General features: G+C 37.5%; 1 protein-coding gene across 1 annotated transcript in view; it reads left to right on the forward strand.

Moving 5' to 3' along the window:
- Window positions 1-26,386, forward strand: part of ANTXR2 (ANTXR cell adhesion molecule 2) — a 200,879-nt gene that overhangs the window by 115,898 nt on the left and 58,595 nt on the right. Inside the window, exons 12-14 of the mRNA XM_045284347.1 lie at window positions 32-127; window positions 7,777-7,944; window positions 9,473-9,553. Coding sequence (XP_045140282.1) covers window positions 32-127; window positions 7,777-7,944; window positions 9,473-9,553 — 345 coding nt within the window. The remainder of the gene's footprint in view (window positions 1-31; window positions 128-7,776; window positions 7,945-9,472; window positions 9,554-26,386) is intronic.

The following is a 26,386-nucleotide window of genomic DNA, read 5'->3' on the forward strand; positions in this document are numbered from 1 at the left end:
TTTTTTCCCTCCCAAATTTCTATCTGTCAAGGTGGAGGAGGAGGAACCAATGCCTACGAAGAAATGGCCAACTGTCGATGCTTCCTATTACGGAGGTAGAGGAGTTGGCGGAATAAAAAGGATGGAGGTTGGTATTATTCAAAAACAGAAGCTGTTACTCATCTGAAAGATGAGTCTCTGGGGCTGTTAAGTAATGGAAACTGCACTTTTCATGGTTCAGTGTCTTAGTATCATGTTTTATACTTCACACTGGCTCTTTTCTGCATCTTTTTTCCCTCTCTCTCTAAGGAATCATCCTTTCCATTTTGAAACCATTCAAGAACAGCTGTATTCACTAATCAAAGGATTACATTGATAAAACCTCTGAATTCCAAAGAGCAAAACAAAACTAGGGCTTTTCTCTAGATTTTGGGAAAAAATTACTGCATAGAATATCAACTTTGAGGCAGCCAACCACTTGAAGCTGCAACAATGCTTGTCTTTGAACAGTTCCAATGGCTCTCTAATATTTGAGAGCATCATGAAATATTCAATTGTATGGATCTGACTTTATCCCAAACGTACAGGAAGCACATCTAAAGTTTTTAGCAGATTTTTGTTACCAATTATAAGATGATAATATGAATATGAAATATGAAAATAATATTAATATGAAATGTCATTTGTAGAATTTATTGATTTGAATTGAACAATGATTTTATATGGTGAAAATCAAGGGGATTTTCTCAAAACCACAGAAGTGTTTTTGAAAGTGATGGATTCATTGAAAGTAAGCAATCATTGCCAGTTCTGAGCCCGTAGCAGCAACAGACTGGCCAGCATGTCACCCTGGAGAGCAATTTGCAAAATGTTTTCATTGGCATATTGAATTTATTATTAAGCACAGATCATATATAGCCTTTCTCGTTAGATTGACAGATAGTGCTGTGCTGTTGACTCCAACTAATTTGATGTATAATAAAATGAAATGTTCTCTGGTCCCTTGTCACCAATGACCACCCTTGTGGTCTGGTTCATAATTGTAGTTACTGTGCCACCTAGCTCACGGAGAGAGTCTTCCTCGCCCTCCTTGGCCCTGTACTTCACCAAACATGATGTCTCCTCTAGCACTTGATGCCTCCCAATGGTGTGTTTGAAGTAGTGGGTTGGACAATACCCTGTTGTGACCTGGAAGATCCATTAGGTGATTTTCAGAGGAAAACCACCAGGCCTTTTTTCCTAGCCTTAGTCCCGTCTGGCTAATCCCTCTGACATTTGACATGCCAGTTAATTCCCTCATTTACTCTTTAATTTTACTTCTTGATAAGAAAGATTTTAATGTTTTTTGTAAATCTTTTTACATGCCTCCCATCATTATATCTAGTTTCTCCCATTGCTGCTCACAAAAATCAATGTTAATTAACAACACTCAACTATTATAAATCTCTCTTTTCAGTGCAATTTACCATACCAAGAAGAGCTTCCTTTTCCCACAATACATTTTTTTTTTCCATTTTCAACAGTCACAGACACATGTAGCATGATTGTCATTACTTAAGTGTTTATTCAAGTCATCTGACAGTGATTCTCACACTCCTGACCACATAAGGTCATCACAGGAGAGTGCCACTTCTTTGTGGAAATATCCTCTGAGGGAGGCACCTCTTTGATAACAAGCTATAGGAGCAGGCAGATGATAACATAAAACAAAACAAACAAAACAGAACTCCCCTACCATTCCATGCATTCCACTTCATAGCAATCCTATAAAAATTTCCAAGGCGGTAAACCTTCAAGAGATCAGACGGCCTCCACTTCCTCTCCAGGAGTGTTATTGTCAACAGTCTAACTTTTAGCCTGCAGCAACACCCCTTTGGAGCAGATATCATATCTATCTCTATCTCTATCTATTTCATGTGGGTAATTGGGAATATCAAACCATACAAGAGAAAATAATTCACTTGATAGGCTAGTTCTTGTCACTTGTTCCAGAAGGAAGTCTATTTTCCTTCCACTTGCATTTGATGTGGAATTCTATGATTGGAGGAATAGGGTAAAAATGAATAGGGTATTCCTATACGGAAATGATTCATCAATATGTTATTAGAAACAGACATCTTAATATGAGCATACAATTTATTTTCACCTTATTTAGTCTCATTCCAAAATATGTATGTGCAAACAGGATATATGTAAGAGAGTAAATGGCTTGATGGTATATAGTGAAAAATGCTCATTGGTTTGTATAGATGAGAAGAGTCCCACTTTGGGATATTTATTTCCTAATTTGTTTCTTTCAATTTAAAAATAAACATGCCCTACTTTAAACTCAAAATGATACATTTAATTCCCCTTTCAATATGACACACATAAAATACAACACAAGAATAAGGCAAGGTTATGTAAAAACAAGATCAAAACAAAACACGACACAACACAACTCAAACTCACTGTTCTGAGTCAATCTCCTTTCATACCAGTCCTAGAGGACAAAGTAGAGTTGCCTGCATGGATTTCTGAGATTGTAAATACTGATGGGATTAGAGAGACTCATCTTTTGAACTGCTGACCTTGTGATTAACAGCCCAACTCATAAGCCACTCTGCCACCAGAGGTTCTCAAGTTTATGTTAGTGTGCATTATATGCATGATTAATGTTCCACTGGAAATATTGGGGAGGGGGTAAAGCCACATTTTTCATTGCCCACTATTCTAATATTCCAAAAGATGAGACCTCTTTCTAAATAAAAAGGAAGAGTGTGCATTAGCTCTCATATGGACCCTGAATTATAAAGAAGATTTCGTGCACCTCCCATACCAAGTTTCAATAGTTTTTGACTCTTAATAGGAATGGTCATGGCTCTAACCCATTAGCTACTGCTAAGGGGAAATAGAAGGCTACCTGCTTCTGCACAGACTTATAGGGTCACCATGAGTATGAAGCGATTGATAGCAGTGGCTTTGGTTTGGCTTTCAAATCTTCCCTAAGGAAGAACATTTGTGAATAGGACTTAGCCACTTTTAACCACTGTGAGCCTTATTAGTCTGGGCTAATATTGACTCCACTGAAGGAATTATTCCTTCAATTTATATGAATGAGAAAACTGTAAAAGCAAGTGTGGACATTATAAAGGCATACACAATATATTTAAAAATTTGTATCCGTTCACATGCAATTCTGTTATTCAGTCCCATTGAGTGGAATTATACAATCATCAATGCTATCAGCTCTCCCCTCCCCCCTCTTCCACCTGCTTTCTTCCTGTACCCTCAGGGAACCGTTACTCCTATTAGATAACCCTTCAGAAATAGTAATAGGAGTTTCTGACTTTCATGTGCTGAACCATCTTCAACATACAAGTGAACGTATGCAAATCTAACATTCTTAACGAGGTAAAACAAATAAAAACCACAATAGTATGGGGAGGAAGTATTAAAGAACTAGAGGATAGTTATGTGGTCTATCAGTACCATACTGCCTCTGGATTTACCATCCCTTCCCTGTGGTCCTTCCGAGAGGGACTGCTGTATAAGATATGGCAGAAAACAAACCCAAACCAAACGGTTATAGAAAACAAAAACAAAGCCAGAAGAAGGGTTCCTAGGGGATAAGGAGGGGGGGGGGAGGTGACAAAGGGGAGCTGTTATCAAGGAGTTCAAGAAAAATGAAAATGTTTTGAAATATTGTGGTAGCAATTATACAATACTGCTTGATGTGATTGAACTATGGAGTGTTATGATATCTGTAAGAGCTCCCAATAACATGATTTAAAAAAATTAAACTAAATGTATGAACTATGACTGAGAAAGACCTATTAATTTAGAATATATTCACTGAAGTTGGGAATTAGGTGTCAGTAAAATTTTGTTAGTATGAATTTGGAGTGAAAAATATAAATTCTTAAAGAAGAGGGTAATTTAGCTGTCTCTAGTGGCTTTGGGAAAGACCAGATTGCCGGCTAGTGTGAGATGGGAAAGTAAAAATGTGAATTAAATTAAAGCATGACTACTCACACCTTGAAAGTTTTTCTTTAAACAAACAAAAAGAAACTCAGCGTAGAGGAAAAGTACAAAAAACATATGAGCAAATATGAGTTAAAGAATGGATCATCATAACTATGATTATTTTAAGGTAGAATATAAATTTGCCTAATTTTTCTTACTCCTGTCAATTAAATATTTAAACACTATCATAATGGCAATTCACGGAAGTATGTAGCTCAGCTGATGGTAATAACAGCGGTGATTTCAACTCATCCACAATGCCTAGTGACAAATCCGTGTCTGCCCATTCAGCGTGAAACAGATCTTACTTCTTTTCCCAAGAATGAAATTACCCCTCTATGATACAGCCCCATAGCCATCCAAATGTGATCTGGAAGTACTCAGAGTTTATTGTTTAATAATGAAAGCCAGGTAGAGTTGGAAACATTTAGCTCTCAATTGTAATTGAACTATCAAGTTTAACATTTGCTTTTTTTTTTCTTCTACATAATAAAAAAGGCCAGATACAGCAATTCATCTAAGTCTGTCTTTGGCTATTTATACCTGTTATTTATCCAACATTTTAATTTTCTTAATATGGTCAAATTAAAAATATATTCAAATTTATACATATGTGTATATATAATTTCTTTGAGTTTTATGAAAACTATATAGTATCACTTAGTCTGTTAAATGGATTCTAAGTTTAGATTTAGAGATTTATTTAGTGAGAAATGTATGTTGTATTGTTTAGTGGTAGTGATGATGGTAATGAAAGAAAAATTAGCTTGTGGACTCACACTAATGATTTACCCTCTAAGTCCTTAGCAATTCTAGCTTTATTAAGTGTGGTCTATTGACTGTTAAATCCATAGAACTGCTATCGACTGTTAAATCCATAGAATTGCTGTGTCGGATAACTCTAGTTCATCTAACTTCGTGCTCATTATCTGAAAGTGTTACCAGTAGTAGCTAAAATAATAATACAATAGGCTTTATTTCAATCTATTATCTCTAAATAAATTTAATTTAAAACTATTTCTACATATAAATGCATTTCTACTTTTATTTACTTCTCTGGGTTACAAACGGAATGTGTTTACTAATTGCATTTCTCCTTTCATTGACGTTTCCCTTAAAATTGAGATTTTGCAACTTTAAGGATATGTATCTTGCCTTGAAAGGGTTTGTTTTTGCTACCTTACTATTGTTGTATCTGGTGAAGGTGTACAGAGCACATCAACATTTCACATGTCTTTTTCCAACTCACCCATTTCAATACCTTCGGTGTACCATCATGCACCTCCCCAGCCCTTGTTTCTTACTTTTCCTGTTTCTACTCCTCCTCTTTTCATAGCCCTGAACAGGGTCCTTGGGTAAATTCTGCGCTTTGATCTCAAAAGGTTGATTATTCTAAGGTGTGCATTTTGTTTTTAATTAGATTTTCCTGCACCTAAAGAGTTTACAAGTTTTAGTGTATTTGAATGAAGGCCTTCGATTTGAAAGAGAAGGTAATTTCTCTGGAAAGGAAGGTAACTGTAGCTCTAAAGGTTTAATGGTGTTTAAAACAATTTTAACAACCTCATAAAGAACAGTCAAGTACCACTGATCAAACTGACAGATAAAGATACATTTTAATGACTCAACAGGGCCTACTTGAAATTGAAAGCCTATTTTAAAAATGTAGTAACAAAAGAAAAGAGAAAAAAAATCTACAAAAAATCTTTTCAAAAAGCTGTGAAAAAGTCTATGAACAGTGATCATTTGCATTTCTGCCAATGACTCAAGGCATTAAAATGGTTTAATGAACATTTAATTATTATTATTTTTTTCCTTCATAGATGTCACTTAAATAGGATGAGTCACATATGTGTCCCAGTTAGCCCTTCTCAGTTCTTTTTATAGTCCAATTGCCTTATCTTTGTAGTTTTTGGAAATGACCTTGGTTTTCATAAGTCCTTCTAAACACTGTGTAATTGGAAAATGCTCTTAGCCAGGGGCCAACTCTTTTGCACGTGATGACACATGAAAAGTTTGGTTCAGTTTGCCCTCGTTCCAGTTCCTTGCAGGATAAGAGTCATAAGACTGTTGTTTTCAATGCTAGGGGCTTTCAGGAAAAGCAATTCTCTAAAGTTAGTGTCCTTTTGGGGTTCTTCTTTTCAACGCAGAATCTTTTCAAATTTGTCAGTGAAAAATTCACATGCCAAAAAGACTATTTCCAAGGACAAAATATTTAAATCATACTTTTTGCCTTGATCGAACTTGATGAAAAATTTGGAAGGAGCAATTAAGTCCTTTGTATAAAATGTATTTGTAAAATTCAAGGTTATGAATCATTGTTTAATAACTTTCATATGGTTTAGGCACAGATCCAAATCAGCTACTTCATGACTGCATGGCTTCGGTATATAGTGAAGCTCTCAGTGACTTGCTTTCCTCCACTGAAAATAAATAGAGTACCTATCTCATTGTGTGCATTAATTGGGGCATAAGGACAGAAGATAGGTAGCTGCCATTTAATTGACTCAGATGTAATTTATGGTGACCTTACATTTGAGAAAACAAAATAGTACTTCATTTTGCATCATATTCATAATTGCCAGCATGTTTGAGGCCAGTACTGCTCCTATTATGCCTACCCATCCCACCAAGGGCCATTCTTCCCTGCCTGCAATTTTTCTTTCACCTACGATGTATCTTTATTTACCAGCTGATCCCAACTAATGATGTGTCCAAAGCGAGTGAGTTGGAAACTGTGCTGTGGTGATCCATAAAATGTTCACCATGTTGCTCAGAAGTGTTCATGTTTATCATTATCATTTCACCATCCGTTTCTCCCCGTATCATCGGTGTAGGTGGTTATTTGATTACCTAGTAAGGGAGCATACCCAATTGGTGGACAGAATTGCACACTGTAATATTTTTCCTATATAAACAAATTAACTCCTTATTTGAAACTCTGGAAAAATAGTTGTTTCAAATTTAATTTATTCCAGATATTTATGGAAGGACTTTTCCCCCCTAGGATCTCAGTATTAAGTAAGTACAGAGTAGTGAGAAACACATTAAATAGCAAAAGGAGAATTTGTAATTACCCAGTCAGCAGTTCATCAACAAAACAAACAACTGCCACCTGACTTGTAGTGACCTGATAGGACGGAGGAGAACTGCTCCGGTCAGTTTCTGAGACCATAACTCTTGGCAGGCATAGACAGCCTCATCGTTTTCCTCCTGAGCAGACGGTGGTCTCTAACTCCTCACCTGTGTTTAGCAGCCCAAAGCGTAACTCACTCTGACACCAGGGAGTCCTTAGGTGGTGCAAATGGTTAAGCCTCCTATCCTAAAATCCCAAACTCAAACCCATTGGGATACAAGGGGATTCCAATTCATAGTGACCCCCCATAGGATAGAGGAGAATTGTCCATTGGGTTTCCAAGGCTGTAAATCTGTTTGGAAGCTAAGTGGCTTGTCTTTCTCCTGCTGAGTCTTCCAGCCCCCTGCTTAGTGACCCAGTACTCAACGTGTTGTGCTACCATGACTCCTTGATGACATAAACATTTGCTTTTCTAAAGTTCACCCAGAGGTACCTCAAAATAAGAGTAGTGGTCTACTTCTAAATATGCCAATCACTAAAAAACCTTTGGGGCAGAGCCCTATGCCAAAACACCTGAGTCAGAATGTATTTTGTGTTTGTATACAGTGTCCATTTCTTTTCACTCTGACACAGTGAACAAAGGACCATAAGCTAAATAAAGAGTTTGCTCCTCTAGAATAGTGTATGTCTGACAGTATTACTTATCTTCTATTTTCAAGGTCCGTTGGGGAGATAAAGGATCTACTGAGGAAGGGGCAAGACTAGAAAAAGCCAAAAATGCTGTGGTCACAATTCCTGAAGAAGAAGAGGAACCGGTCAGGCCAAGACCACCTAGGTCCAAACCACTTCACCAGCCTTCTCAGACAAAGTGGTACACCCCAATTAAGGTACTTGTCTCAATTTTGTGCAATTTGACATAAACCTTTGGTAGAAATGATAACTTTCTAGATTCCTTCCCTTGCTATCTGGATGAAGACCGCACTTACAACTATAGGTCGTTTTCTATCAGGAATGGACTTTATTGAAATTTGTTACCTGTGGCTTAGTGCATTCCCCACTCTTTTTCATTTAATGATGATAATATGATCATTACTTGAATAAGACAATATGACAAATACTTGGTTACATTAAAACATTAACTATAATTATTAAAACATTTATTTTTATTCACGAAGGAATGAAAAACGTGTATTCATCATCTCACAATGCAATTAATATGTCCTTCACTATAGTCTTGATAGTGGAGATCGTACTCCATACAGGATTCGTTTATTCTACTTTTTCACATATTGAGTCTACTGTATAGGGAAGCACTTACTCATGTTATTATGTCCCTTTTTACCTTCTCTTGCAATGGATAAATGATATTAAATTGTGTGTCCATACATAATTAACTTATTTTTTTGACATATAATTTCCAATAGCAAACTTACAAGTAACACATGGTGAATATCATTTGGGTTGTTATTTATTTAATTAAAAATGAAATATTACATAAATAATTCTATAAATAAACATTACAAAATTTAATAGTTGCACCATGGCAAAGTGGAAAGTATGCTATCAGTTATCAAATTCTTAGTTTTGTGAGATAAAAGCATACTTCAAGGTTGTTACTCTGAAGACCTATGAAAGAAAATCTCCTCCCTAAAATCTTTGACTGTTATATCTAATTGTTTGGTACCTCAATTCAGGCCACAGGCAATATGTCAAAGTACAATAAAAAAAAACAGACAATTTAACAGGGAGTCAAAGTAAGTGTGGTACAAGAGAACAGATCTATAATTTACTTGATCCAAGAATAAGACTTACAATATAGAGAACTGGATGAATTATGTAAACATTCATAACTATATATTTTTTAAAAACAAAACTTTGATAAAAGTTTGGATAGTAGTAGTCAAAATAGTAGTACAATATTGCGTAGTGGATTTTTAAAATGTCTATAGTAAAATAAATGAAAGTACGGAGCCCAAGAGGACTGGGGCTTCTTAAAGCTCTTCATAGATAACACCAAATCGCTTCCCCAAAGTCTGGAATGAGTTTTCATGTGCACTGGACGTCTTGGAGAACACCAAACTCAACCTTAGGGCAGTTTCTCAACAGAAAATATTACAGCAAGGGAGTAAAAAAGATTCACAGAGACAAATAAATTGGAATTTAAAAAGATGGGAAAAGAAGATTGAACAGAAGTGAAGTTTGATCCAATAGCAGCCATACATCTTAAATGTGAACAGCTGAATACTTCATTGATGATGAGAACCTCCCAGTACTTCTTCAGTTATTTTAGTTCAGGGTAAAAAGGACGCCGGTAAGGGAGTAAACCTTCAGCTTCTTTGTTTCAGTTCGCCATTTATTCAGTAAATGGAAGGCCAGTCTATCCCATGGGAACTGACAAATCACCTTTCTCTGCAGGGGCGTCTCGATGCACTCTGGGCTTTGTTACGGCGGCAGTATGACCGTGTGTCCCTGATGAGGCCTCAGGAAGGAGACGAGGTTTGTGTGGGGCATGTATTGGGAACAAGCTGAGGGCTTTAACATGAAGAACGACTTCAATATCATGAAGTAGTGAAATAATAAGAAAGTGATCGAAAGCCGTGATTACGTCGGAGGAAGGGGCTACTTTTGTGTAGTTGAATTCCTAAAACATAGAGTGCTTAATAAATTATTATCTTTTGTTGACATGCATCCTGAAGTGATGGTTTAACACCTTTTAATGTAAGACATACAATGAAGGTCTTTTGTGCTCACATTTTAATAAGCACACTCATTACTTCAACCTTTGACTCAGAAGATGTCGTGCTCTGAGGTCATCCCCAGGGGAAAGACAGACTGGAAGTTAGTGGTTCAAATCCTTCGCGAGGATTTACTAGCAACAAGACCTTAGAACCACACATACTGAGATTTGCTTGTTGTTTGAACGTTGGCTAGAAAGATTTTAAAAAAACAATAATGCTATATTGCCATGATTTCCGATCATGTAAATCTAAGACAAAATATTTTAAACCTTTTCTTATGCATCAGCATGTGGTTTGGGTTCGGAGGCATAATACTGTTTACAATGTTAGGAGTATTCTTATTTTAGTCAACATGATAATTTTTCTGTTTTTAACAGAAGATAAATGTTCAGTAGTCAATTTAAGAGTCCTTTATATTCATTAAAAATTTTCACTTACATTTTTAAAGGATGAAATGATGGATGAAATGAGAATGTACCTTGTAGTTAAGATATTTAGTATTAATATAGTTAAGTCATGTAGTATTATAAAGTTCTAGTAAGATGGCTAAAGCATCACATTAAGAGTGTACCTCTTAACATTTACTTCTATGAGATGGAGGGAATTTTTTTTTTCAGTCCACTTCGCTTTTATTTTTTTCTTAATAAAGAAAAAGGAACCAACCAGACGGAAACAGAAGGCAGCGGCATGGCACCCTCGGCGGCTGGGCATGCACTGTGGGGCCGGGAGCCTGTTTGCTGTGACCTGTGGGGACCTGTCACAAGTGGTGGGAGGCTCTAATGTAGCAGAGTCAAAACAAACACGGGCGAGGCAGAGACACCAGGAGTCTAAACATAAAGTGCATCTTGATGGCTTCGCCCATGGCCGACACCTCCGGCCTAGGCAAGAGATGGAGGGAATTTTAACAACTATTTAGGAATTCAACTATTTTGGAAATCTCACTGAAGAAAGTCTTCCTGTAATATTTCTGACATCATTAATTGCCATCTGGTAGGTCCAAATACAGAGAGAAGAAACTGGTTTATGAAACATCCTCTATCATGCCCAGGTCACAGTGGTTAATAGAAAGATCTTCTGTTTACATTTGTGGAGCTCTCTTTCCTCAACAAAGGCAATAAGTCTGTGTCTTCTGCAGCATGTTATACCTTTACCAATTGTAGAATTGTTTTGCGTGTATCATTTTAGGAATTTTCCCTCCTCAGGTCAGACATTTGTTCATGTGTACAAATGTTTCTCTTTCTTAAGTACTGGGTTTGCACTGAAGATACACCGACAAAAGCAAACAGTGGTTTCTGCCCTCCTATTAATATTTCCTTTAAATACATCAACTCCTCACTTACTGGCATTGTTAGGTTCTCAAGACCAGGTTGTTAGGCAAAAATTGGTGTTTTGAAAAAGTGAGGATGACCACATCAACTCACAAAATGGAGGGAGACCTCATCAGTACATTATTGCCAAATTTTATATTACGTAAATGCCCAATCATATTACATAACGTCCATGAGAATCATGGCCCGGGCAAGTTGACACACAAAACCTTAATTAACCAAGAGAGCCAGTATTACTTATCTTGCACTACAGCATAACTTATGATTGTACAGATTAATGAGAAAAATAGTTGATAATAGATATTTTTACTATTATTTTAAATGAAAAATGTCAGGTCATGAGATAATTTATAAGGGAGAAGTAGGTGTGTCCGAATTCAGAATTAGTTAGTTTTTCATCATTTCGACCAAATCAGATTCAATTCAATACTGTTTGGATTATAAATGCACAGAGTAATGAAGTATGATCTGTGCTATATTAGAGCACACTATGCTATATCACATACTCTTCATGCACAGAAGAGACGCTAACTCTCAGTAGAAGAAAATTAGGGAAAGCCTTTTAGAAGATACAGGTGTTATATCTATGTCTTTGAAAATGGATAGGATTTAACAGCTGGTGTTAGTGGAACAAGTATTTCCATAGATGAAGTTTTAAGAGCAGGGTCATAGAAGCAGCCGAATAGAGTGGTTGGTGAGTTTCTAGATAGCTAGGATGCGGAAGGAAACGTTAATGTGGCGAAGAAAGCTGATGGTGCCCGGCTATCAAAAGATATAGCATCTGGGTCCTTAAAGGCTTGAAGATAAACAAGCGGCCATCTAGCTCAGAAGCAACAAAGCCCACAGGGAAGAAGCACATCAGCCTGTATGATCACAAGGTGTCGAAGGGATACGATATCAGGCATCATCAGAACAAAAAATCATATGATTGTGAATGAGGGGGAGTGCACATCTGTAGGCAATTGGACATCCTCTTATGGAAGGGTTGCCATGAGCAGACGAGCCAGTCAGGGTGCAGTGTAGCAATGATGAAACATACAATGTTCCTCTAGTTCCTAATTGCTTCCCCCCCCTGCCCCCCACTATCATGATCCCAATTCTACCTTACAAATCTGGCTGGACCAGAGGATGTACACTGATACAGATAGGAACTGGAAACACAGGGAATCCAGGACAGATGATCCCGTCAGGACCGGTGGTGATACCAGGAGGGTGGAGGGAGGGTGGGGTGGAAAGGGAGAACTGATTACAAGGATCTACGTATAACCTCCTCCCTGGGGGATGGACAACAGGAAAGTGGGTGAAGGGAGATGTCGGACAGGGCAAGATATGACAAAATAATAATTTATAAATTATCAAGGGTTCATGAGGGAGGGGGAGCGGGGAGGGGGGGGAAATGAGCTGATGCCAGGGGTTTAAGTGGAGGTAAATATTTTGAGAATGATGAGGGTAATGAATGTACAAATGTGCTTTACAAAATTGATATATGTATGGGTTTTGATGAGCCCCTAATAAAATGATTAAAAAAAAAAAGAAAAGCAAGGTCAACTGAGGATACAAGATTTGTATCTGGATAATATCTCATTGGTTTATTCAGCAGATACTTGTCTAATGTCTCACATGTTTGTGTACTGGACCTCTGGTAGTGGAGTTGTTACACGTTGGGCAGTTAATTGCAAGGTGTGCGTCTCTTTAAGGGCTTTCTCCTCCTGTGAAGAGGTACAGTCTCAGAAGTTCACAGGGCCAGGTCTACCCTGCTCTTTAGGATTGCTCTGAGTTGGCACAGACTGAATGTTAGTGAGTTTGGTTTTTGGTCTCACATGCTTTAGGACTTTCGTAGACACAAGATATTTTAACATTCTTCTGAATATTCCACGTAGTCTCTGAGCTTTTGGTTATTTTTATTTCATTCACAACTAAGTGCTTCCATGATTTTGACCAAACTTTCCTTTACTTTTTGGTAATTAGGTTCTATTTTTCACTTAGATCATTCCAAAGCCTTTTTTCTAATGGTTGAAGTAGAATTCTTGCAAGATTAAGAGTTTTTCAGATTTGAGGAAAGTGATGTAGTCTATATGCTATATATATTTTTAAATCAGCATTTTATTTTAAAAACAGTCATGTTTTTCAGATATTTTGCTACAGAAATATAATGGTCTCAAATTATTTCAGACTAGGCTTTACTCCCAAATGAATTCTGGTCCCAACAGAATCCTCAGTTTTCCAAGGTCTGGGATTTCAGATGTACAGGTAAAGGACACCAAACCCACTGCCATTGAGTTGGTTCTGAGTCACGGGGACTCTGTATAGTGTTTCTGAGGTTTTGCAAGACTCAGTCTCATCAGTCTCCTGGGCAGTGGCAGGTTGTTTTGAGCCAATGCTTACCAAAGCTAGCAAATCCTAATTATGCGTGATTAACTAAAACCCTAGTTCTGTCTTATCTAAATGCAGATGTTTATGTTAAGCTTACTAAGTGTTAGATATTGGATCAATTACTTGATTTGATTTTAAACCACACACACATATATCATATAAATGTATATATATGATTCTATGTGTGCCTGATGCAATCCGATTTCTTAATCTTTCTGTAGATTTTTAAAAATCTTTTTATTGTGGGCTTGTACAGCTCTTATCACAATCCATTCATCCATTGTGTCAAGCACCTTTGTACATTTGTTGCCATCGTCATTTTGAAAACATTTTATTTCTACTTGAGCCCTTGGTATTGGCTCATTTTTTCCCTCCCTCTCCCACCCTCCCTCCCTCATGAACCCTTGATAATTTATAAAATTTTTTTTTTCATGTCTTACACTGGCCGGTGTCTCCCTTCACCCACTTTTCTGTTATCTGTCCCCCTTGGAGGGTGTTATATGTAGATCACTGTGATCAGTTCCCTCTTTCCCTTCCCACTTTCCCTTTACCTTCCTGGTATCACTACTCTCATTATTGGTCCTGAGGGGTTTGTCTATCCTGGATTCCCTGTCTTGCCAGCTCTGATCTGTACATGCTGTGCACTTGCTGGATTTGTAAGGTAGAATTGGTAGTGATAGTGGGTAGGAAGCATTGAAGAGCTAGAGGAAAGTTATATGTTTCCTCTGTGCTATACTGCACCCTGACTGGCTGGTCTCTTCCTTGTGACCCTTCTGTAAGGGGATGTCCAACTGCCTACAGATGGGCTTAGAGTCTCCACTCCCGCACTCCCCCTCATTCACAATGATATGATTTTTTGTTCTGGGTCTTTGATGCCTGATACCTGATCCCATTGACACCTTATGATCTCAAAAGCTGATGTGCTTCTTCCATGTGGACTTTGTTTCTTCTCAGCTAGATGGCCACTTGGTTATCTTCAAGCCTTTAAGACTCCAGATGCTATATCTTTTGAAGCCTATTCTTTTTAGCTTTTCTGCTTTCAACATTTTGTACCTGAATATTTCTATCACTTATTTTAAGCCATTGTGAAGTCCTCAGTGTGGCAACTCCTGGAGAGATTCCACCTACAGGTTGACACTCCAGTTAATTCTCATTACTGTGGAAAAGCTAGGAACTTATCCAACAGGTCAACCTCATTTTACCCTTTTATTCACAAGAGTAATACATTTCACCCTGTTCACTTCTAAGTTTAACGCATAGACGAATCTCCTTAGATGTGAGAAGGAAAAGGCTTTGTTTCATGCTATTTGGACCTGTTATCACCAGGGACCAGTCCTTGGAGAAGACATCATGTTTGGTAAAGTAGCGGGTCGGGAAAAAGAAGACTCAATGAGATGGATTGAGACACAATGTCTGTGACAAGGGGCTCAAGCTTTGCAATGATTGTGAAGATGGTACAGGACTGAGTAGTGTTTACTTCAGTTTCACATAGTTTTGTCTTGCGTTTTGATGGAACCTAATAACACAAAATTAAGGCATAGTATATATATATATTTATGTATTTTTCCATCTGACCAAACCAACTATTCAATATGCTTTTTTTACCAAGAAAATCGGGTGAACATGACACTATTTGCTCTTTACACCTTTATTTCTTCATAATGCTCCTATAATTTTTATAAAATACTAAATATATTTTTAGACTGGTCAATCTAAACTATCTGTATTTGATCTCTTCCCTTTAGATAACTTAAGGAATCTTTGCTACTATTTTTGTTTTGCATCTTTTCATTTCCCATCTTTCCACCAAGATTATTCTGAATCTTTGGATTTCTCTCAAAGTATACATGATTAACCAAGTCTAGATTTTTTTTTTGCCAGAATGAATTGCAATATAAATTTACACACAAACATAACTATAATCCATATTTCCAAAAGATTAATTAATGGAATTATACACCAAAATGTATTCCAATATATGAGAATTAGCATTCTATAGTTTATAAGGGCAACTGAAGGGTATCAACCCTCCCATATATTTACATTATATTTTAGGAAATCATTATAATATTGTAGTTGCATGACCTGTAAGATGCTTTGTTCCAGCCTTCCTATTTTTTATTTATATTTATAAGTAGATAAGATAGGTCGGTCGGTCGGTAAGTAGACAGACAAACAGCATCTCACCCAGTGGCTGCAACACCAGCATGGGAACGATTGTGGGGATACCGCAGCACTGGGCAGTGTTTCCCTGTGTTGCGCATGTGTCACTGTGGGTCAGACCCTACTCGATGGCACCCAACAGTAACACTATCACCCTGTAGTTGGGTTAGTTGCTGTAGAGTTGGTTAAGGCTTGTGTCTACATTGTTAAAAAAAAGAAAAATCAAAACTGAACACATTTCCATCTTGGCGGTTCCAACTCATAGTGGACAGAATAGCTCTGCTATTCAGGGTTTCCAGACAGGCAAGGTTTAGGGGAGGAGGCAGCCTTCTCTTTCTCTTGCAGGTCAGCTCCGGGGTTTGAGATGAACCGCATATGCATACGCCATTACATAACCAGGACTTTAGGGAAGGGAGAAAAGTGGTCGTTTCATCCTTTTAAGTCCCATCAACTCATCCTGAATTACAGAACGTTTGTGTACTACATATATTAGCTATGCTGTTTTAGCTCTCCAATGCTGCCGTAGCAGAAATACCCAAAGTGGAGGCTTTAACAGAAAATATCTTTCCTCAAACTTGAAGAGTCCAAATTCAAGGTGCAGGCTCGAGGGGAAAATTTTCTCACTCGATCAATTCTGTAGAGAGGCCCATAATTATCTCTTAATACAGTCTATTCCTGAGTGATCCTCCAGTGGCTTGCCCTTGCCCTTTGCCCCATCTCTGCATGGCTCACTTGTTTGTAATCTCTTTTATATTTCAAAAAAACCTTATTTAAGGCACTCCTTACACAAATACTATCTCATTAACATGACAAAGAACTCCATTCCCAAATGGGTTTCTAATCTCAGGTATAGTGGTTAAGGCAACACATTCTTTTTAAGGGGATGGGGAAGACACAGTTTAATCCATTAACATGTCTGTTGTCATTTGGAGCAGTTTATCACCTTATATTTAAAGAAACCCGTTTATTTTTTCTTACCACAGGTTCTCATTCTATTTTAGGACTTGGGTTAATGGTATTCCATTAGAGACACTGATCCCCTCTAAAATGTTTTGTCAATGCTAACAAATAACTCATTAGAACAAGGCCAATTCTTAAAAAAAAGTCTGTATTAATATATAGATTGATGAATATGCTTAGCAAACATTTTTATGTTTTTGTGCTCACAAGGGTTTGAATAATACTATAGAAAATATGTGAGCATGTATAGATAATCATAGCACTACATAGTAATTTTTACATTGTAGAAATTAAGAATAAGTTTGGAAAACTTTTCTAGTTGTTAAAAATGTGTTCTCTTCTCATACTTGAGTTTAAAGGAAGCAATAGGCAGTTTTTCTTTCTTTCTGTTTTAAAGGAAAAGCAAACCTTCTGCTGCTTGAGCGACAATAAAACGAGATGATTCTCAGGTTGTGGTTAGTAGTTCCCAAATACCACAGCTTCTACCTGGTCCACAGCTTGCTTTCTATCGTAGAAAGCAGTCTTGTCGTTTATTTATACATTGTTGACTGCAGACGACCCAGTCTCTTGAGAGCTGAGTTCAGTAGACAAATCCGTGCCTGTCTACCCAAAGCCAGCGCCAGGCAGGTCCCTCTGCAACCCCCTTACGCGGATTCCCGGGCAAACGCTCCCTTTGGGGGCGCAGCGGCCGCTGAATTGAAGTCCTTGATCAAGCCATTGAAGTTCTTTTCTGGCTTGTGCGTCTGCTCCCGCGGGGAGGCCGGGTCCGCGGGCTGCGCACGCACCCGGCTCAGCCTCCAGTCATGAAGGTTTCAGCGCCGCGCGTCCAGGTGGAGGCTCGCAGGTTGTCGCCGGCATCTGTTTTCCGCAGCCCGCAGCGAGCCCGCACCAGCAGTGGCGGTGGCTGAGCGAGGCAGGACCGTTTTGGTGTCACAGTACTGCCTGGAGGGCTGAAACCCCAAAGGGAGGAGTGGGGCTGGACACAGCTGGGCTCCCCAACTTGCCCGAGGCAGAAATAGAGAGATCTAATGTAGTTTGACTCTGTTGCGGTGGGGAGACGGGACAGAAAGCCACTTCAGAGACAACTTAGCGCTGCAACATCTGCCGCCAAGTTTCCAGGGAGTGACAGGGGACAGCAGGTACAGATCGAAGTCTCCACAGAAACCACCTCTGTTAAGCCCTGGACGCTTTTGAAGGGCTTCCATCAAACATGCGGGAGTCCGCAGCAGGAGTTTGTTTGGTTTTTCAAAGCAGTGTTTTGTTTTTGCACTAACAAGGTAATTTATAAATGATGCATTACCATACATTCTTTTTTCTTTCTTTCTTTTTTTTTAGTTTGCAAAGCCAGAGTTAGATAAAGAGAAAGGCAAAGGAAGAAGAAAGTGCAACACTGGTTTTGGAGTTGTTCCACAAACCAATTAAATCTCGAAGGGCTTATGTTAACCTTTATTTCTACATTCACCAGGAAGTAGGTATGAATTTATATACTGCAAGAAAGGAACGACAGTGTACTGTGGGGACTGCCTCTCGTCTATCTGTTAGTTTTATAATGGATAGGATTTCAGATTACACAGAGGTGAAATTTAATGACAACTTTTCAGACGCATGCCTTTTTTTTTTTTTTGAAAGCAAAATTTAGAAAATGGCATTGTGTCAGGTTGGATTTCTCTGGAGCAGGAAAACCAGGGACTCTTGTGCATGGTGTCCTGTAGAAGAGTTTGTAGCAAGCAGTGGCTTACTCAGTTGTAGAACACGGATGCAGCGGTAACACGAATTGGAAGTTAGCTGTCTGACTGCACAGTTGGTAGTCTGCTAGCAGGTCCTGGGATCAGCAGGGTTACGCAGCAGGAGATCTAGGAACCAGACCTAAGGTCCAACTCCCTCACAAGATGAAGGGCCAAAGAGAGATGGCCTTTGTGCTCTTATGCCACAGCCCTCAAGGAAGTGTTATCAGACTTCAACCTGACTGATAGGTTGGGCTCCACCTTGACCCTTACCCAGGTGTGTCTAGTTCACATCATCCCCAATCATCACAGGTATTTACTTTAATTCTTATGTATAGAGATTTCAGACTTAACAGTTGGATACTTGAAAAACATAAAAGTATAAAGCAAAATTAAAATTACATGTTAAAGCTAACATTTTTTACAGTTTTTGTTTGTTTATTTTCTAGACATTTCTTTTTAAAAATTATTTAATCATTTTATTGGGGGCTCATGTAACTCTTATCACAATCTCACAATCTTCAACGATGAAAGAGTTGCACAGTCACTTTGAGATAAAGGCAAGGCACAGTCCACTGGGCGTCCTATGGAGCAGTGATAGCAAGAGCACAGGCTCAAAGCAGAGTCCCTGCTGTACAGTCTATTCCAACTCATAGTGAGGTACCCTGTCAGGGCAGGGTACAACTGTCCCTGTGGGTTTCCAAGGCTGTACGTCTTTTTACGAGTAGAAAACCTCACCTTCCCCTAACGGAGCAGTTGGTGGTTTTGAACTGCTGATCTTGTGGGTAAGAGTCCACTTCATAACCTGCTACACTACCAGCATGTGACAGAGTTCTCATCACTCAGCGATGTGATAAACAACGCGAAATAGAGTGATTTTTCAATTAAGCAAGATTGATTACATTAAGGACTCTTGTTAATTGTTCAGTTATAATTTTGATTTTATGAAACAATGGTTGGTACCAGCTTAAAAAACATAATGCCCATTCTTCAAAAAACTCAGTGTCTATTCTTTACTTTAAAGAAAATCTATATTAAAAAAATCTGATAATATTAGGTAATGTGTTGTAAATTTGCCCAGGAGTTGATGCCAGCTCATGGTGATCATGTGACAGGCAAAATCAGTGAAGCTTCTATATGCATACGTACAGAGAGTTTATGTAAAAGGAAGAGCTCACACAGTTGTAGAGGTGGGTAAGATCAAAGTCTGTGGCTCAGATGTCAGGCTGGAGGCTTCTTTTAACTCATGGAGCTACAGGGACTGAGGAAGCCAACACTGCTAGGTCAGATGGCAGGCTTCTGGCTACAGAAGCAAATGAATCCACGGTTGACTGGCACGATGACAGACTGCTGACAAATCCCAGAATTTATAGGAAAAGTGACAGGCTACTGACTCAAATCTAAAGAACTATAGCTCAGATGACAAGCCAGTTGCTGTATGCAGACCCAGCGAAAAGCAAGCAAGCTTGTCCACAACGTTCATATATATTGAAAAGAGACCACATTCCCAAAGAAACTTTCTTTCAGTTGATTGACTGCTCCTAGCAGAGCTCATCATGGAAATTGTCAGATTATATTAGATTTCAGTATGAGGGAATAATATGTCTTAGCTACCAGACCATTGACAATCCTAGCCCAGCCACGTTGACAAAAAGCCCTAACTATCACATTCTCTGTGTGCAGAGTAGAACTGGCCCCCAAAGTTTTCAAGGTTGTGACCTTCATGGGAAAAACCCCCAACAAAACTAGGTCTATCTTCTGAAACACCTTTGGGTGGATTAAAACCACCCAACTTTTGACCAGTTGTTGAAGGTTTAATTGTTTACATCACTCAGGGATTCCATCAGGTGTCATACTCCAAAAACCAAGCTCACTGCCATCTAGTCAGTTTCTGACTCAAAGCAATACTAAAGGACATGGTAGAAGTGTCCCTCTGGGTTTCTAAGACTCCAACTCTTGATGGGAGTAGAAAGCTGTATCTTTCTGCCATGGAATTTTTGATAGTTTTGAACTGCTGACCTTGTGGTTTGCAGCCCAATGCTTAACCCACTACACTACCAGGGTGGCATAGGTTCATTCAAAAGGCCTCAAAGAAGTCTGTTTACCTCAGTGACAAATAAGGCAGGCTCAGCCTCTTGTTTAGAACTCTACTTTAAGATTTATGGTCACTCCTTCTGAATGCTCATGCTCAAAACAAACGGATCTTACCCTCTTTAATGGTGTCTTCTTTATTGAGTCTGTACTTCCAAGGGTCCCTCTAAGCGCTGCTATGCTAGGAAATCACCCAGTGAAATCCCCTCAACTTCAAATGGATTAAAATAGATATCTTCGTATCAAAGATCTTGCAATGGCCTTAAGGCTCCCCAGCGCACTTGCAAAGTGTAAGAACCATTAGTGGGTGTGCCAGAGCCACTCAAAACTTTGACTCAGTGAATTTGATATTTCAGATATTTTCAGTGCTTCAAATTATACTGTTAAAATGATTATCTTCCAAAAACTGCCATGAGGAATCCAGATGCATATTTAAATTCAATGATACTTTAAAAATATTGAGATACTTAATACTGTCAAGTAAATGTTATAATAGATGTTAGGAACTGTGAGAAAAAAAATTTAAACCCAAATGAATGAAACATATTGTACAGAAAGTGACCCTGGTATTTTCAAGCCTTTCCGTTAGCACCGATGACACACACAACCTTCCTCTAGTCCCCCGACTACTATGACCTCAATCCTATCTTACAAATCTGGCTAGACCAGAGCATGTATACTGGTACAGAGAAGATCTCACAACACAGGGAATCCAGGACAGATAAACCCCTCAGGACCAATAAGGGGAACAATGATAGTAGGAAGGTAAGGTAGGTGGGTGGGGGGGCGAAGTAAGGGGGAACCGGTCACAATGATTGACGAATGGCTCCCCTCCCACGGGGACCGGCAGCAGAAAAATGGGTGGAATGAGATAGTGGTCGGTGTAAGACATGGAAAAAAAAAAGAATAATTTATAAATTACCTAGGGGACATGGGGGAGGGAAGGTGGGAGAAAGAGGGGGGGGAAATGAGGAGCTGATGCCAGGGGCTCAAGTAGAAAGAAAATGTTTTGAAAAAGATGATGACAACATATGTACAGATGTGTTTGACACAATGGATATGTGTATGGATTATGATAAGAGCTGTAAGAGCCCCCAGTAATAATAAAAAATAACATTAAAATGAAAGAGTAGAGAAAAATATTAGTAAACTGTTTATCTTCTATTTCTGTAAGACCCGAAATTTGATATAGTCCTTGAGGCCAGTAATAATGTGACAACATTGGCCAAATATACCACTATATTTCTTTATCTGTGGCTACTAGTAGCAGATTTCTTTCTTATTATCTCTTGTCTATATTTCAGGCCCTTCTTATAACACCATCAAATTTTGTTAAAATTAGCAAAAGTATTCACCTTTGTTGCATTTAATATTAAAACAATTTCCCCCTATAGAAACTACATTATATATGTATCATTATTATTAAAATCTCACTGATGTATGAGTTTGCATGTATGCATGACGAGTATATACTAATATACACATAGATAAAATGATGTATGTATGTATATATACAAATATATATTCCTCTGAAACATATTGACTGAGTTTATATTTTAATCAAATACTTTGTTTCAGTGGAAAAACAACACATTCTTAAAATGGAGAGTTTTTTAATATTATTTTTTAAGTAAAACTTTTTTTTGATTTTATATATGAAATGGTGAAGTGTTGATTCCACTAATTCACAGAAGTAAAATGAAGAATATTCAAAGTATAGTCAATTAAATTATTTTAAAAAAAGTTGTTTATCCCCCCCCCCTCCATAAGACATAAATTCTCCCAAGCAATTGATGGTCCATTTTTCCACACCATCCAGATATTCTTTTCTATATTTGTAGCAACTCTTACTTTTTTAATGACAAATTTGAATATACATTTATTAGGTCAAACTAATGTATTTTTCAAAATTTTAATAATTCGCATCAACCATATATTGTTATTACAGTATTAAGTACATAAAGGTAAAAGCTAATGTGTCTTTTAAAAAAATCATTTTATGGAGGGCTCTTACAACTATTATCACAATCCGTACATCCATTGTGTCAAGCACATTTGTACAGATGTTGCCGCCATCATTTTCAAAACATTTTCTTTCTACTTCAGCCTTTGCTATCAGCTAATTTTTCCCCCTCTACTGACTCATACATTTTATATATTAATGTCTACATCAGAGTGACACTATATTGACTGAAATCAGTCAGCAATCTTTTAATAATAAAGAGAGAAAAATCATGATGTTGTAATTTTATATAAGCACATTGTTATTGAATTAAATAAATGATCTTAGAAATATACTTTGGCACAGTAGGTTATTTTGGAAATATTAATACTCAACATTTGCCAATGTACATTTATGATGCAGAGAATCCCTAAAGAGTGTATCTATCAATTAAATCATTCAACTTGGAATAGAAATGTCAACACAGATACATAGTCTTTATGTAATTTTAGTTATAGGGGAGGAAATATATCTAATATGGTTCTGTTTGTAGTGTTAGTAATTTATAAAATGATCTATGCTTTGCCTTCTTAAAATACTCAGTGTTCAACATAGAGTTCAGAGAAGGCAGTCCATGCGAGGAAAGAAAAGTGAGTTTTTGGAGATGGCTTACTACTTAAAGTGCATTATGGTGGTGCCTTTTTGTCTGCAAGAACCAACTTCAAAGAAATTATCATAACACAGTTAAGAAAATGAGCTCAAATAAGGAGTCTTTCTTGCCCAGTTACTTAAAAAAATCTATTTCACTAGAATATATTTTCCATAACATATTATAGAGATATATGCTTTTAAGGTCAAATACCTTTTTGCTAAATAACTTTGATTTCCTTTAAATTTCTAAATGAGGACATGTATAATATGTCTTAATAATTTCAAAGTAATTCCCTATTTAAAATCACTCCTAGGTACACCTGATGGTCATTTACATTTTCCATTAATTTTACTTAAATCTAATTTTAACCTCTAACATTAAAAAAAATTGACACACAAATTTAGGGCATGAAGTAACATGATCTTTTAAAAAATCTTTCAAGAAATTATATCTAAGAATAGCAGTAGGCATCATTTTCATAGTTTGAATTAAAATTAGCTCATTTAAAAGTACTATAAGAAGTTTGGTTTCTCTTCTCTATGCTTCTTAAAAAAGAAATCAATGAACTTGAGACAATTTTGCACCATCTTCCCCATTTCAAGACAATTTTATTCTCAAATAGGCACCATCTCTTCCACAATCTAGTGTTTCACTTGGGAAATGGGAAAGTAGAAATGCTTCCAATTTCCTGAAGTTTAAATTTCCATAGTACTTTTCAGCAGGCAGATTAGTGTACTGGAAATAATACATAGTAAATATGTATTCATAATCTTATGCAGTATCAAACACATTTCAGGTTTGAATACAAATTATAAAAATTTAACTTTGTTTTTACCCTAGTGATCTCTTAACATTTCTTATCATATCTTAACCATGCAATTTAACAGTCTGATTATATATTCAGTACATTTAATTCAAATAACACTAAGACTTACACTAGTGAGTATTAGATACACACACACAATCATACCCACACACATATGGGATTGTGTGAATTTTCAGTCTTCTATATCAACAAACAAACAGAAAACAAACCCACTACCATCAAGTTGATTCCAACTCATGGTGACCCGTAGTATTGAATAGAATTGCCCCCTAGCGTAGAGTTTCTGATCCTGTAAATCTTCACAGGAGCAAACAGACTGCCTCATCTTTCTGCTAGGGCGTACTTGCTGGGTTTGAACTGTTGAGCGTAGGGAAGGCAATGGAACTCATAACCCACTACTCTAACAACTCATATCACATATCTAGATACATACATCTATATGCATACATGTACATGTGTATGTGCATGTATGTGTCTGTGTTTAATGCCATAGTTATTTCTAAAACAATATATCTCTAAAACAGTGAAATTGCCAAATAGTATGTATAGTATGCATTACATACAGGTAAAAATTCTGGAGCGAAGAGGTATTCTGTGATCATCTTTCTCGAATTCATTTCTCTTAGGTCCTAATACCGATCGATTCCTAAGCATCAACCCTTGATCTTTAGGGCGCACATTGACTGGAACTGCTTTTCTATCGTCAGTAGGCACGTCGATCTTAGACAACCCAGTCCTTCTTCCTGAGTTCCATTCTCATGTCTCTAAGAACTTGTACGGCCATTCCATTTGGTGGTTCTTTTCTTACCACGTTATCTGAGTTTATCTGAACTTACTAACACCCCCCGTGCCTGGCTTTCATATTTAGCTTCTCAGTCATTCTTTCTTCACTTCACCTGCCCTCTCCAGGGAGCAGCAGCCCAGCAGAGCGAACTAATGCCTTGGGGTGCTCAACTCAGCAAGCTGGCTCAAGACTTTCATTTTCTAATTCTGGGCACAGTGTTCTACACTATTAAGTCACAGTATTTCCCTATAATATGCACAAGACAGCGATTCAGTGGCCAGAGCTATATGTACAAGAAACAGAATTGACTCAAAGGCAGCAAGCAGAAATAACATTGATAATTTATTAAGAATAAAAATGAACTATAGTACTCAACCCGGTACTCAACCACATCAGTACTCGACATAATCCGATTTTGACGCGAAATGTCAAGAAAATGTTGCATCAGAGTTTGAACAAAACTTTGGAATCCGACCCCGATGCCCGTGAATTTTGTAAACAAAAGCAGTTTGTGTTTTGGTCACTCGGCGTTAGTTGGCGTTGTTGGCATGTGTTGTTTAAATCCTTTGCGGCTGTGTTCCAAATGTTTTGCTAAAATTTTCCTAGTTTTTGTGGCTTTTTGTACTGTTTTTAGATAAAAATCATGGGTCCTAAGGAAGAGTTTTTTGAAAAAAATCATCATGATAAGGAACTGGTTACCCGTGTTATTGATATTGTTGATGAGAAGTTAGTAAACCCTTTTAGAAAACAGTGAAGGAAACTCCAACAGCTGACCACATTAGACAGATTTTCTTTCTTTCTTTTTTTTTGAGAAAGTCAGCTGGGTTCTAGTGAAAAAAGACAAAGAAGGGGAAAAAACCTCCTGAAAAGCAGCTAACAGTTGATTGTGTGGAAGGGGATTCCCCTTCCAAACAATAACACTCTCTCCACACCTCCTCTCCACTTCCATGTCCACAGATCCAGATCCTCATCAACCTCAAGGGATGGGCCATACTGTAGTTGTTAAAAACTTTGTTAAATGCTGTGTTTCTTATTTAAATTATATTATTTAACTCTTATTTACTTTGAAATTTCTGTGTAATGTTTTGTACAAAAAGGCAAGGTTCGGGTAAAAACTTGGTGGTCAAGAATGGATTAATCCGTTTTCATTTATTTCTTATGGGTAAAAATTGATTTGGAATTTGACTGCCTTGCATCTCGATGTTCCTTCCAGAATGAATTAGCGTCTAGGTCCTGGGTTCTACTGTACTGTTGAATATATGCCTTAGAGCATCGTAATTCTTAAGAGATACATCATTTTTGACTGTAGAATTTAAAATCTTCTGTTATCATGACTTATGGCTTTTCCCTTAAACTTGAGATAATCAAGGCAACTCTAAAATTGGCAAGTTTTTATATTACTTATAAAGGTAAAGTTGAGGATACTGATATAGGAAAGTGAAGCTAACATTTATCCAATTGTTGATTTATAATGAAATCTGTGGAATATCTTCTGAGTTATATAAGCATAATACAATCATTTTCCTTTAGAGTGAATTCTGCATAGAAGAAGGATTGGAATGCCTACTAATTTCCTGTTTACCAGGATGTTTATTATTTCCTTATTGACATTTGCCTTCTTCTCAATTTTATTTTATGATGCAGATTTAATTTTTGTTTGTTTTGTATTTGATGCAAGAACGTTTTCACTCTCTGAATTGCTTCTCTTATTTTGTCCCAATCCGATTGTGCATTCTCATGCCAGACAC

The sequence above is a fragment of the Echinops telfairi genome, unplaced genomic scaffold (assembly GCF_000313985.2).
Source record: "Echinops telfairi isolate 266 unplaced genomic scaffold, ASM31398v2 ScPeMD7_7468;HRSCAF=8506_0, whole genome shotgun sequence".
Taxonomy (NCBI): Eukaryota; Metazoa; Chordata; class Mammalia; order Afrosoricida; family Tenrecidae; genus Echinops; species Echinops telfairi.